Genomic DNA, 12,540 nt, shown 5'->3' with positions numbered 1-12,540 from the left:
AGAAAAGTTATAAAAGCACACAAAATGTAATTATGACACTTTATTTGCATGAACTGATGTAGCAGTGTAACTGAACAAACACCAAGAAATTGTCGACATGAAAGCTAAAGGGTGGTTTGACAGCTGTCAGGTGAAACAAAGCTAATATGTGTACAGCTCACTTAGTTCAACACTGTATCTAAAAACACGAGCAAACAAATACTGCTTTGACAATTTGACCCTCTTGTGCATTTAATACATAAATTGGTTGACTTCATTTACGAGAAATGGATGCCAATTTATTATTTTTTAAAATGTACGGAACAGTAGCTAACGAGCTAGCAGGTAGCTAACTAAGCTAGCTACGTCCTGGCAGATACAATTGAATGACAAACAGTAGTAAAGGAAGCCAGGTCTACAGTGTTAACTTGCTTACTTAATTAACAGAAATTTTCCTGACCGCAAGACACCCAGAGTTTGATCTGACTTAAATCATTTATTTAGAAATATAACGTTAACTTGTAAATTGAATCATATCCAAGCGGGCTAGCTGATGGGGTCACATGACCAGTCAGTCAGTGCTGCCAGGGTTTTACTGCACATCAGCTGATATAATCAGTTCAGCTTCATCACAAACTCTCAGATCAGTTATTACAAAAACCTGACCAAGTAGACAATAATTTAATCTAAAAATCAACCTAGTGGAGTTTTGAAAGTTTTTTTTTTCCTGCCTAACATTAGTGAGAAAACATTCCTGATGCTTTACATTTTGTACCAGCAACACCATAGTGCTAATGTATGCAGCGAGATATTGTTATATCATATAAATAAATAAATAAATAAATAATGAAAATACGGGAATATAAACCTCAGTGATGACAAACAAGGTTTATATTTGCCACGTAGGCGCAAATTGTATATGTACTGTTCAGTGGAGTGTTGGCGGAAGCAGTTGCGGGGCTTGTTAGCATTGCGCTAGCATGCACGTCCCCCAAGGGGGCCAACCACATCGCTCATGTTAGCCTGCTAGGGACGGCGAGCATCCGGAATAAAAACGGTAATAAAAGCGAGCGCCCACCTTGCAGAGCTGAAAATGCTCGGACTGCAGAGTCTCCTGGATGATGTCGTTGTCCCTGGTCCCCGGCTGAGTTGCTGCGGATGAAGAAGAGGACGAGGAAACCGCAGTCAAGCCGTCCAACACCTTTCTGATATTAAACTTCTTCATGCTTCCTCCAGTAAGAGACACAGATTTGAGACGAACATGAGCATGAACGGAGAAATCGTGGAATAAATAGAAGGGAGATGAGATGAAATGAGAGGAGATGAAATGCGGCCACTCTCTTCTACAGTTTGGCCGGAGCTGCGGCTCGCATGTCAGGCAGTGTTGTTGTTGTTGTTGTTATTAAACCGTCCTCCATGTCGTCCATGCCAAAGTTAACACACATTGAACAAATATGATTTTACACGCTACTGAATTGAATGTTACTCCTCGTTCGTTTTGATGTGGTAATCCAGCTGTCTGTCTCTCTCTCCCTGAGCGTCGCGGAAACGCAGCAGCAGCTCGCCGCAGCCTGGAGCGAGTTTGCGCTCTGAGTCTGAACAGGAGCGACACCCGGATGTGTGGCAGCGCCGCTGCACCGCACCTCATCTCACCTCACCACCCACACTTCTCTCTCTGAGTCTCATCACTGCCAACCAGGGCTTCACATTCAAACCTAACTCCTTCCCTTACGTTCAAATCAGCCATTCTTTTGATAACAAAGAGAAAAAAGGCCAGAAATGTAATAAGCAAATAAGATGTAGACCAAAAATAATAATATTTTTAAACAAGTATATTGCAGAGGAAGTATGTTAATGGAGGATGATGAGGGATAAATAGAATAGGGTTGATTGTTATATTAGAACTAGCTTAGTATATGGTATATATTTATTTATGGGGATAGATATCTTCATATTTACAGGGATAAGTATGTAGTAGATATTATTTTTTTGTAATTATATATTTATATAGATATTTATGAAGTGTATGTGTTTGTATGTATATGTGTGTATGTATATATATATGTATGTGTGTGTGTTTATGTATATGTGTGTGTATATATATATATATATATATATATATATATATATATATATATATATATGTGTGTGTTTATGTATGTGTATGTATGTGTGTGTGTATATATATGTATGTGTATATATGTGTATGTATATATGTGTGTGTATGTATGTACATACATACACACACACACACACACACACACACACATATATTGTGTGTGTATATATATATATATATATATATATATATATATATATATATATATATATAATATGGTATGTAGTATATATTTATTTTTGTAATTATATATTTATATGGATAATCATGAAGTGTGTATATATGGTATATATTTTTATAGGTGTATTAATGTAGTTTGGATTTCGGGGTAGTTAAAAAGGGGTGGGAAATTAAAAAAAAAAGTATTGTACTTCTTCCCACTCCTTTTTTGAACAATGTGCGGTGTATTGTAATGTATTAGCTCTTTATTTTATTTATTCTTTTTTTTGTCACTTTTTTCATTTTCTTTCTTTTGTATGTACAAATAGTTACATACATTTTTATACATGTTCGAAATAAATAAATAAATAAATTCATTCATTCATTCATTCATTCATTCAAAATGGCTTCAAAAATAATGAAATTAAATGTTAACATTAAAAAAAAAATACTATCATCAGTAAGCCATAATACATTAAACAAAGTCAGTGTTTGGTGTAAGACCAAGCATTTTTTTTTTTTTTGCTTAAAAAAATAGTAGTCTCAGGTACAGTGAATGCAGTTTTATAAAGAAACGAGCTGTAAGTTTTGCTGAGCATCTTACAGAACCAGCCACAGTTCTTCTGGACACTTTCACTGTGTCTGAAATCACTCACTCGTTCACTACTCCCTACATAGGGAATTACTATATAGAGGACTATATAATGAGCTCATTGGTCTCATCTCCTCATCCTGTTCTACAGGGTCGCAGGCAAGCTGGAGCCTATCCCAGCTGACTACAGGCGAAAGGCGGGGTACACCCTGGACAAGTCGCCAGGTCATCACAGGGCTGACACATAGACACAGACAACCATTCACACCTACGGTCAACTTAGAGTCACCAGTTAACCTAACCTGCATGTCTTTGGACTGTGGGGGAAACCGGAGCTCCACGGGGCTCGAACCCGGACCTTCTTGCTGTGAGGCGACAGCACTAACCACTACACCACCGTGCCACCCGAGCTCATTGGTAAAATGAAAAAACGATTTTGGACACTACTCTGTTGCGCTGGTATTTACGTCATTACTGTCGCACAATTAAAACATGCCCGATCAGTCAGCTGGTGGGTTTTCAAAATAATAAATACATATATATTATTTACCAGCTGGGAGATTTGATGTTTCTATCAAATCGTGTGCTCTGATTGGGTCGCGAGCGGTCCGGAATCCTACAATCCAGAGCCCGGTTAGGGACCTTTGGCGACTTGTTCGTTCACAACAACAAAGATAGTAGCAATATTTTTGTCAACATTTATTTTTGCATTTCTCAGTATAATAGCATTAATTTTACAGCATGGATAGCGATAACGACAGTGTTCACAGCGAAAGCGAGTTTTACTACCCTGAGGAAGACAAAATAAAAGAACATTTCAGGAGAAAGCCAAAAACGAGCTTGTAGCAGGTTTGTTCTAAATATGGTTTCCCTTTCGGGCGCTCTCATTTTCTGTTAGAATTTGTTAAAGAAATATATATCAGCTTAAGGTCGGGCTGTATCGTGAAATACCGTGACTGAGGCCTTGAAAATACTGACCTTGGCCTAGAGGCCTCGGTCAGTATTTTTAAAACCTCGGTCACGGTATTTCACAATATGGACCTCCCAGCTGGTAAATAATATATATATATTTTTCGCGGTCCGGTTTCCATCAAATCCTGCACCCTGATTGGCTGGCGAGCAGGTCCGTATCCTACGATACAGACCCCGGTTACGAACCTCTGGCAACTCGCTCAATCACGACAACAACATAGTAGAATTTTTTTGTCAACATTTATCATTTTTTTTAAATAAGATTTATTTATAAGATTATCAAAAATCTTATAAATTTTTGGCAGCATTTCTCAGGAGAATATAATTAATTTTACAGCATGGCTAGTGATAACGACAGTGTTCACAGCAAAAGCGAGTTTTACTACCCTGAGGAAGAAGAAATAAAAGAAAACAATTCAGGAGAAAGCTAAAAACCTCTAACTTGCTAACGCCGAGCAAAACCATGGCTGAATCCTGAATGACTCAATTTTGTATAAATAGGGGACTACATAGGCAGCAAAATTTAGGGGTTTTTTTCCCTGCCATGGAAGTGCACTTGTATAGCAAGGAGGAAGCAATTTACATTATAGCCGTGAATGAGGATTCAAAATGGCTGCTCGGCTTGGTTTTCCCTTTTGGGTGCTCTCGTTTTCTGTTAGAATTTGGTAAAGAAAAAAATATATATATTATTTACCAGCTTAAAGCCGGTCCGTATGGTGAAATACCGTGACCTCGGCCTTGGATACTTCAAGGGCCTCGGTCAAGGTATTTCACCATACGGTCCTCCCAGCTGCTAAATAACATGTATGTATTTTTGTCATAAATCCATATTATAATGAGTGTATTTCCCACATTAATCAATACAAAGCACCTGCATCTTTTAATTTTTTAAAAAAAATCAAGGCTGAATAATTTCTTCTTTGCTGCTGCCTTTTATTAAATCAAATTTGAGACTTAATTTGATTTCTTTCAGCACGACTGCAATGCATGATGGGATATATTGCTTTGGTTAGTGACCATTTGTTGTACACTACTTTTTGTGATGCATTGTGGGATACTTTGAGTGCACTATATAGGGTGTAAATAATCCTCACTAAAGTTTCGAAAAGCACTACAAAATGGTGTCCCCACTATATAGTGCCCTATATAGTGAGGAGAGAGCGATTTTGGACACAAGGCCTGACTGTCACACTTGCGTCTTAATTTTGCACCAAAACCCAGTAGCCTTCATTAGGTTTTCTTTTTTTAATCTGAAAAGTGGTCTCTTATGTAATATGCTGCTCAGATACAAACATTTTTCCTGTAACATTTAATTTTGTGCTGGAAAATGAACGTTTGGAACTCTAAAATGTTTTTGTACTGACTCGATAATGTAGAAGTCATAAAATAGAAATCTATAACTAAGTTTGTAACAAAAAAAGTGTTTAAGACTGTTGCACAGTACTGTGTATATATATATATATATATATATATATATATATATATATATATATATATATATATATCGCCCTCCACAATTATTGGTGCCCCTCGTTAAGATATGTTCTTAGTCTTCTAATAATTCCTTTTTTTTTTTTAAATAATATAGGACAACAATGCAAAAAAAGAGAAAAATCCAACCTTTAATTCAAGTGCATTTATTCAGTGGGAAAAAAAATCCCACATTAAGAAATAATTCTTTGACATGAAATCATGTGTGCCACAATTATTGGCATCACTGATGTTAATACTTTGTACAACCCCCTTTTGCCAACAAGACAGCACTTAATCTTTTCCTATAACATTTCACAAGATGGGAGAATACAGAGAGAGGGATCTCCGACCATTCCTCTTTGCACAATCTCTCTAAATCATCCAGAGTCCTGGGTCCTCTCCTATGCACCCTCCTCTTCAGCTCACCCCACAGGTTTTCAATTGGGTTGAGGTCTGGGGACTGAGATGGCCATGGGAGGAGCTTGATTTTGTGTCTGGTGAACCATTTTTGTATAGATTTGGCCACATGTTTAGGGTCATTATCTTGCTGAAAGACCCAGTGATGACCCATCTTCAGCTTTCGGGCAGAGGCCACCAGATTTTGATTTAAAATGTCTTGGTATTTCAAAGAGTTCATGATGCCATGCACCCTAACAGGGTTCCCAGGGCCTTTGGAAGAGAAACAGGCCCACAGCATCACCGATCCTCCCCCATACTTCACAGTGGGCATGAGGTGCTTTTCCGCATACTCATCTTTTGTTACGCCAGACCCACTTAGTGTTTGTTGCCAAAAAGCTCTATCTTGGTCTCATCTGACCAAAGCACACAGTCCCAGTTGAAGTCCCAGTACCACTTAGCGAACTCCAGATGTTTACGTTTATGCTTGTAAGTGAGAAGGCTTTTTCCGTGCATGCCTCCCAAACAGTTTGTTGGCATGTAGATAGCGCCTGATGGTTGTTATGAAGACTTTGTGACCCCAAGATGCTACTCTTTGATGCAGTTCTCTAACAGTGAGCTTTGGAGAACTTTTTACTTCTCTTCCCATCTTCCTCACTGTGTATGGTGGCAAGATAAACTTGCATCCTTGTCCAAGCTTGTTTGCCACTGTTCCAGTTGTTTTAAACTTCTTGATGAGTCCTCTGACTGTAGGTATGGGCAGGTGTAGGCGAGTGGCTATTTTATTGTAGCCATTGCCTGACTTATGAAGGTCGACACACATCTGCCTTACTTGAATGGTGTGTTCTCTTGTCTTTCACATGTTGAAGAGTGGATAAGAGAAATAGGCCTCTGTGTCATATCATATTTATACCCCAGGGAAACAGGATGTGATGAATTACTAATTAAAGGTTCCTGGATACTCTGATCAATTTTATAAACTACAGTAGAAATGAAAAATGCTTCAATTACATTTATTTTCTAGGAATTGTTATGGGTGCCAGTAATTGTGGAACAGGTGATTTTATGAAAAATAATTATTTCTTAGTCAGGGATTTTTTAATCTCATCTCATTATCTCTAGCCGCTTTATCCTGTTCTACAGGGTCGCAGGCAAGCTGGAGCCTATCCCAGCTGACTACGGGCAAAAGGCGGGGTACACCCTGGACAAGTCGCCAGGTCATCACAGGGCTGACACATAGACACAGACAACCATTCACACTCACACCTACGGTCAATTTAGAGTCACCAGTTAACCTAACCTGCATGTCTTTGGACTGTGAGGGAAACCGGAGGAAACCCACGCGGACACAGGGAGAACATGCAAACTCTGCACAGAAAGGTCCTTGCTGGCCAAGGGGCTCGAACCCGGACCTTCTTGCTGTGAGGCAACAGTGCTAACCATTACACTACCATGCCGGGGGAAGACCCAGGACACGCTGGAGGGACTAAGTCTCTCAGCTGGCCTGGGAACGCTTCGGTGTTCTTCCCGAGGAGCTGGCCGAGGTGTCTGGGGAAAGGGAAGTTTGGGCTTCCATGCTCAGACTGCTGCCTCTGCGACCTGGCCCTGGATAAGCGGATGAAGACGAGACAAGATTATGCTTCTGCAATAAAAATTGAATTTAGGGGGTGCCAATAATTGTGGATATATATATATATATATATATATATATATATATATATATATATATATATATAACTTCTACACACACACACATAATGACATACATTTTCTAGCACAAAATTACATTTTCCAGAAAAATGTTTGTACACTGTCAGAAATAGGGGTACAGTAGGAGTCCAGGTCTACACTAATGACTAATGTACCCCTGATTATTGGACCTCAAGGTAAATATGTGTACATTTTTAAGACCAGAAATGTACATATGTGTTCCTAAGCAGTATATAAAAGGGTACAAATAAGTACCTTCGAGGGTACTGCCCCAATGACAAGGCACTGCACCCCTAAAGATACAATAATGTATTTTATTTTCTGAGTGTGTATAACAGTAAAGGACATCACACATAAGAAACTACTTTTCCAACAAAAAGCATAATGAAGGCTGCTGGGTTTTGCTGCAAAAATAAGGAGTGCGACAAAGTCTCCAGAAGAACTGTGGTTGATTCTGCAAGATGCTCAGTAAAACTTGCAGCTCATTTCTTTATAAAACTGCACTAATTGTACCTGAGACTATTACTTTTTTTTTAAGCTTAGGGTCGTGACACCAAATATTGATTTTGTTTCATGTATTACTGTTTTCTGCTCATTATAGTATTTTTATGCAGAAACATTTAATTCCATTATTTTTAAGGGATCTTTGCTCTCCAGTGCTTCTTTGCATATGCCTAAGACTTTTGCGCAGTACTGTATGACTGATACTGGGGACTCATGAAGGAATTAATTTACTGACACCATTTTAATACTTGGGTGGCATGATGGTGTAGTGGTTAGCGCTGTCGCCTCACAGTAAGAAGGTCCGGGTTCGAGCCCCGTGGCCGGCGAGGGCCTTTCTGTGCGGAGTTTGTATGTTCTCCCCGTGTCTGTGTGGGTTTCCTCCGGGTCCTCCGGGTGCTCCGGTTTCCCCCACAGTCCAAAGACATGCAGGTTAGGTTAACTGGTGACTCTAAATTGACCGTAGGTGTGAATGGTCGTCTGTGTCTATGTATCAGCCCTGTGATGACCTGGCGATTTGTCCAGAGTGTACCCCGCCTTTCACCCGTAGTCAGCTGGGATAGGCTCCAGCTTGCCTGCGACCCTGTAGAACAGGATAAAGCAGCTAGAGATAATGAGATGAGATTTTACTACTCTACCCTTACTGAAAACCACATTCGGTAGATGATCACAAGATCATATGTTTCTCATATATGATTATGTGAGTAATAAATGATCACATGTGAATAAACAAGTGAAGGTGTATTTCAGTTCCCATCCTATGTCTTGAAAAACATATAAAAACATGTGACATTTTGTGACCATTTGTGAAAAAATAAAGCCGCATGACCAGAAAGTGAAAACAAATAAATAAAAGCACTAAAGTCCATTACATGTATTAAAAAAAGGGAAAGAAAAAAATGAAAAGTGTTTCATGTGATTCACATGTGAAATTCATGTCACTGTTCTGCTGTACAGGTGAAAAAAAAGTAAAGTGATTTGATTTATAAAGTAGTCTACATTATTGATTCAGGTAATAATGATGAAACTACATACACTGAACTCGAAGCCCTTGGTAGAGTGTATACCTCCACCAAGCCATGTATTATCAACATCAAAATCAAATCACTTAAACCTAGGATAATACTAAAGCTGTACTCCAAATTCCATCAAAATCCATTCACTAATTTTTGAGTCATGTTGGCAACAGACAAAAAATCCTGGATCCGCATACATATCTGGATTTGCATCAAAATGTAATCAATTGTTCCTTGGCCCGTGGTTCACATTTCTTCAAAATTTCATCAAAACCCATTCTAGACTGGTACCAAAATCCAGAATTGTGACACCCAAAGGCATTTTTGAGACAAAGTCGGCAAACAGTCTTATTTTGTCAATTTGGGTGTGCCGAATTCAAATCTGCAATATGCCGAGCTCTATCTGACCTCTGTTGACCTCTAGAGGTCATTGAACTTTGGGCCTGTAAACGTCTCAGCTGAACCCAGTTTCTCAGCTTTCTAAGGAATGAAATGTACTAAAATGATTATTGAAGTTAGCAAATGGCCTTGTTTGTTAAATGTTTGGGTGCTGAATTCATTTTTCATTTGTAAAACGACATATGACCTCTGATAACCTCAAGGTCATTAAACTTGGCCTATAGGCCTATGCATTTAATGGCATTTTTAAACTGACTTTACTCCCCCAAAAAGAATATGAACAGACAAAAAACAAATAGAAAGGAACAAATACAACATTAAATGCCAGTCCATGTACATGTGACTTACTTTTCACAATGAGAATGCCTAGGCGATCACCTTACATAACATTGCATTACATTTAGCGGTTATTGTTTATACAAAGCTACTGAAAAAAGGACCGATTCAGCAGCATACAAAATGTGGGGGCATACAGGGTATACAGGTTAATCAGGGTTAGTATATATGAGAGTTTTTTTCTTTGTTGTTTTTGTTTTGTTTTAAATGGGGTAAAGCCTTTACAAAAAACAAACAACAAAGAAAAAAACTCTCATATATACTAACCCTGATTAACCTGTATACCCTGTATGCCCCCACATTTTGTATGCCGCTGAATCTGTCCTTTTTTCAGTAGCTTTGTATAAACAATAACCGCTAAATGTAATGCAATGTTATGTAAGGTGATCGCCTAGGCATTCTCATTGTGAAAAGTAAGTCACATGTACATGGACTGGCATTTAATGTTGTATTTGTTCCTTTCTATTTGTTTTTTGTCTGTTCATATTCTTTTTGGGGGAGTAAAGTCAGTTTAAAAATACCGTTAAATGCATAGGCCTATAGGCCAAGTTTAATGACCTTGAGGTTATCAGAGGTCATATGTCGTTTTACGAATGAAAAATGAATTCAGCACCCAAACATTTAACAAACAAGGCCATTTGCTAACTTCAATAATCATTTTAATACATTTCATTCCTTAGAAAGCTGAGAAACTGGGTTCAGCTGAGACGTTTACAGGCCCAAAGTTCAATGACCTCTAGAGGTCAACAGAGATCAGATAGAGCTCGGCATATTGCAGATTTGAATTCGGCACACCCAAATTGACAAAATAAGACTGTTTGCTGACTTTGTCTCAAAAATGCCTTTAACTCCTTAAATAAGCACTTTTTTGAATTTTGTTACCGTCTATTCCCTACTTTTTGACGCTGGGAACAGACGGACGGACAAACAAACAAACAAACAAACAAACAAACAAAAGGAGGCAAGAACAAAATCTCCTCCAACAAATTGGGCAGAGGTAACAATACAGTACAGCAGCAATCCCAAAATGTTCCATGAAGCATAATTGGGGGTCCATTTTCTCCAGTGGTGGAAATCACAACTCACCATTATCAAATTTACTGTATTTATACAGTTCTTATATTTATTAGCCTGGTTCATCTATTGAATTGCATGGGTTTAATACAAACGTCAATAGTGCAAAAACAAATAGGCCTATAACTAATGTCACTTGGACCTAATGTGTTCTTTCAGTGGAAAGTTCAGGAATAAAACGCTTCAATCAATAACCAAATTAATACTGTACATATTTAATTTACATAATGGCCCTAAAATTTTGATTGTGTTCTTAAAACTGGCTTGAGGGAAGTGTGGAATTTCTTTTACAGTTAAATATGTCCCTTGATGCAAAAGGTCTGAAATCACACATATCTACATACACACAGAAGTGTGTGTGTGTGTGTGTGTGTGTGTGTGTGTGTGTGTGTGTGTGTGTGTAAATATATGGAAAAAATTAAGAGACCACTGCAAAATTATCAGTTTTTCTTGTTTTACTATTTATAGGTATGTGTTTGAGGAACATGAACATTTTTGTTTTATTCCATAAACTACTGACAACATTTCCCCCAAATTTAACATGACCAGACGCCCCGATTTTGAGTTGCGTGTCCCCAGTCCCGACAAAGGTCCGTCGGGACGCTGAAATGTCCCGGTTTACACCAAACACTAACAAACTGTCCCGGTTACAGCGATCATACATAGCCAACGAGACGTCAATAAAGCTTCTAGCAATTCAGCATCAATGTGCGCGTGTGCGCAGTCAACTTTACAATGTATCTATTTGTATAATGTTGCAATATAGAGGCCGTGTTATAACGTTTTTTTTTCGCTAGCGGCTGTCAACTACTACACAACAATGCCGAACGGATGAGCGCTAGGCGGAGATGTTCGCGCACTTCAAGAGTAGGGAGATTCCTTACAGCAATGTCAGCCAGCTTTGCCAGTTTGCCATGTGCCTACCTGGCACCAATGCTCCAGTTGAGCGAATATTTTCACCCATGAGCAACACCTGGACTGATGAGAGGAATCGCATGACCGTGCCTACTCTCAAAGCTTTGCTTGTTACCCAGGCCAATTTCAACGATACTTTTTCGCAGTTTCACAGCAGGCTCTCAGGCAATAAAGCACGGGCGCAGATAGAGGGAGGGACGGGGGGGATTCGTCCCACCCAGATTTAAATTCACCTCGTTCGGTCCCCCCCACTTATAGGGAGGAAAAAACGTCTATGCTGTCTTTCTTTGCATAAGGCAAACCTCACGGAAAAATCAAAAGACTAATTACCATTCGGTTTATTGAGGTGCACAGCAGTATATACATAGTTGCAACTGCGCAGACTGCACAGGTTGCGAGCTCAAGCTTGGTTGCTATGGTTACCCACAACAAGTTTGACAGGCATATCGGGGACAGCTCCTCCTAGTTCAGGACCCCAACACGGCATGATGAAGGGTGCCAAAAGGCAGAAAACGACTGCATCATTAAAAAAAAAAAACGACTGTAAGTAAACTGTGCCTTACTTTATCATATCACCTTGCAATTTTTTGATAGTCTGTTCAAAGTAATGTCATAGTGAAAGTAAAATCGTCCGGAGTAGAGATGCCTTTCTGGTAGCCTCCTTCTTTCGGTGGTAGCCTGAAGATACAGTGCTCAGAAGGCAGTTTTAATGTTTAATCTGGCGTTCCCTGCCATAATTTCAGCGAGCATATTGTTTCATAAGGAAACTTTGCGAAGAGTTGTTGACTGACTGCCGCTCACGCAACACACAGGCATAGTTAGAAAGTCAGGATGCACTGGTTTACACTTTACACACACACGTAGCCCAGCCTCTCGCTATGTTTAACAGTTGGAACTTA

At 39.1% G+C, this 12,540-nt stretch overlaps 1 protein-coding gene across 7 annotated transcripts in view; it reads right to left on the bottom strand.

Moving 5' to 3' along the window:
- Positions 1-1,625, bottom strand: part of stxbp5b (syntaxin binding protein 5b (tomosyn)) — a 44,931-nt gene extending 43,306 nt beyond the window's left edge. For 3 of the 7 annotated variants that reach the window (XM_060934465.1, XM_060934470.1, XM_060934471.1), the window contains exon 1: positions 1,058-1,623. In XM_060934465.1, coding sequence (XP_060790448.1) covers positions 1,058-1,204 — 147 coding nt within the window. In that variant the 5' untranslated portion in view covers positions 1,205-1,623. Of the gene's footprint in view, positions 1-1,057 lie in introns of all 7 variants that reach the window. The other 4 variants (XM_060934472.1, XM_060934463.1, XM_060934464.1 and 1 more) reach the window with 2 other exon arrangements.
- Between the last annotated feature and the right edge of the window lie 10,915 nt (positions 1,626-12,540).

This window comes from Neoarius graeffei, chromosome 11, assembly GCF_027579695.1.
Source record: "Neoarius graeffei isolate fNeoGra1 chromosome 11, fNeoGra1.pri, whole genome shotgun sequence".
Lineage (NCBI taxonomy): Eukaryota > Metazoa > Chordata > Actinopteri > Siluriformes > Ariidae > Neoarius > Neoarius graeffei.
Note: the sequence above shows the minus strand (reverse complement) of the source record. Positions and strands in the feature narration are given on the sequence as shown.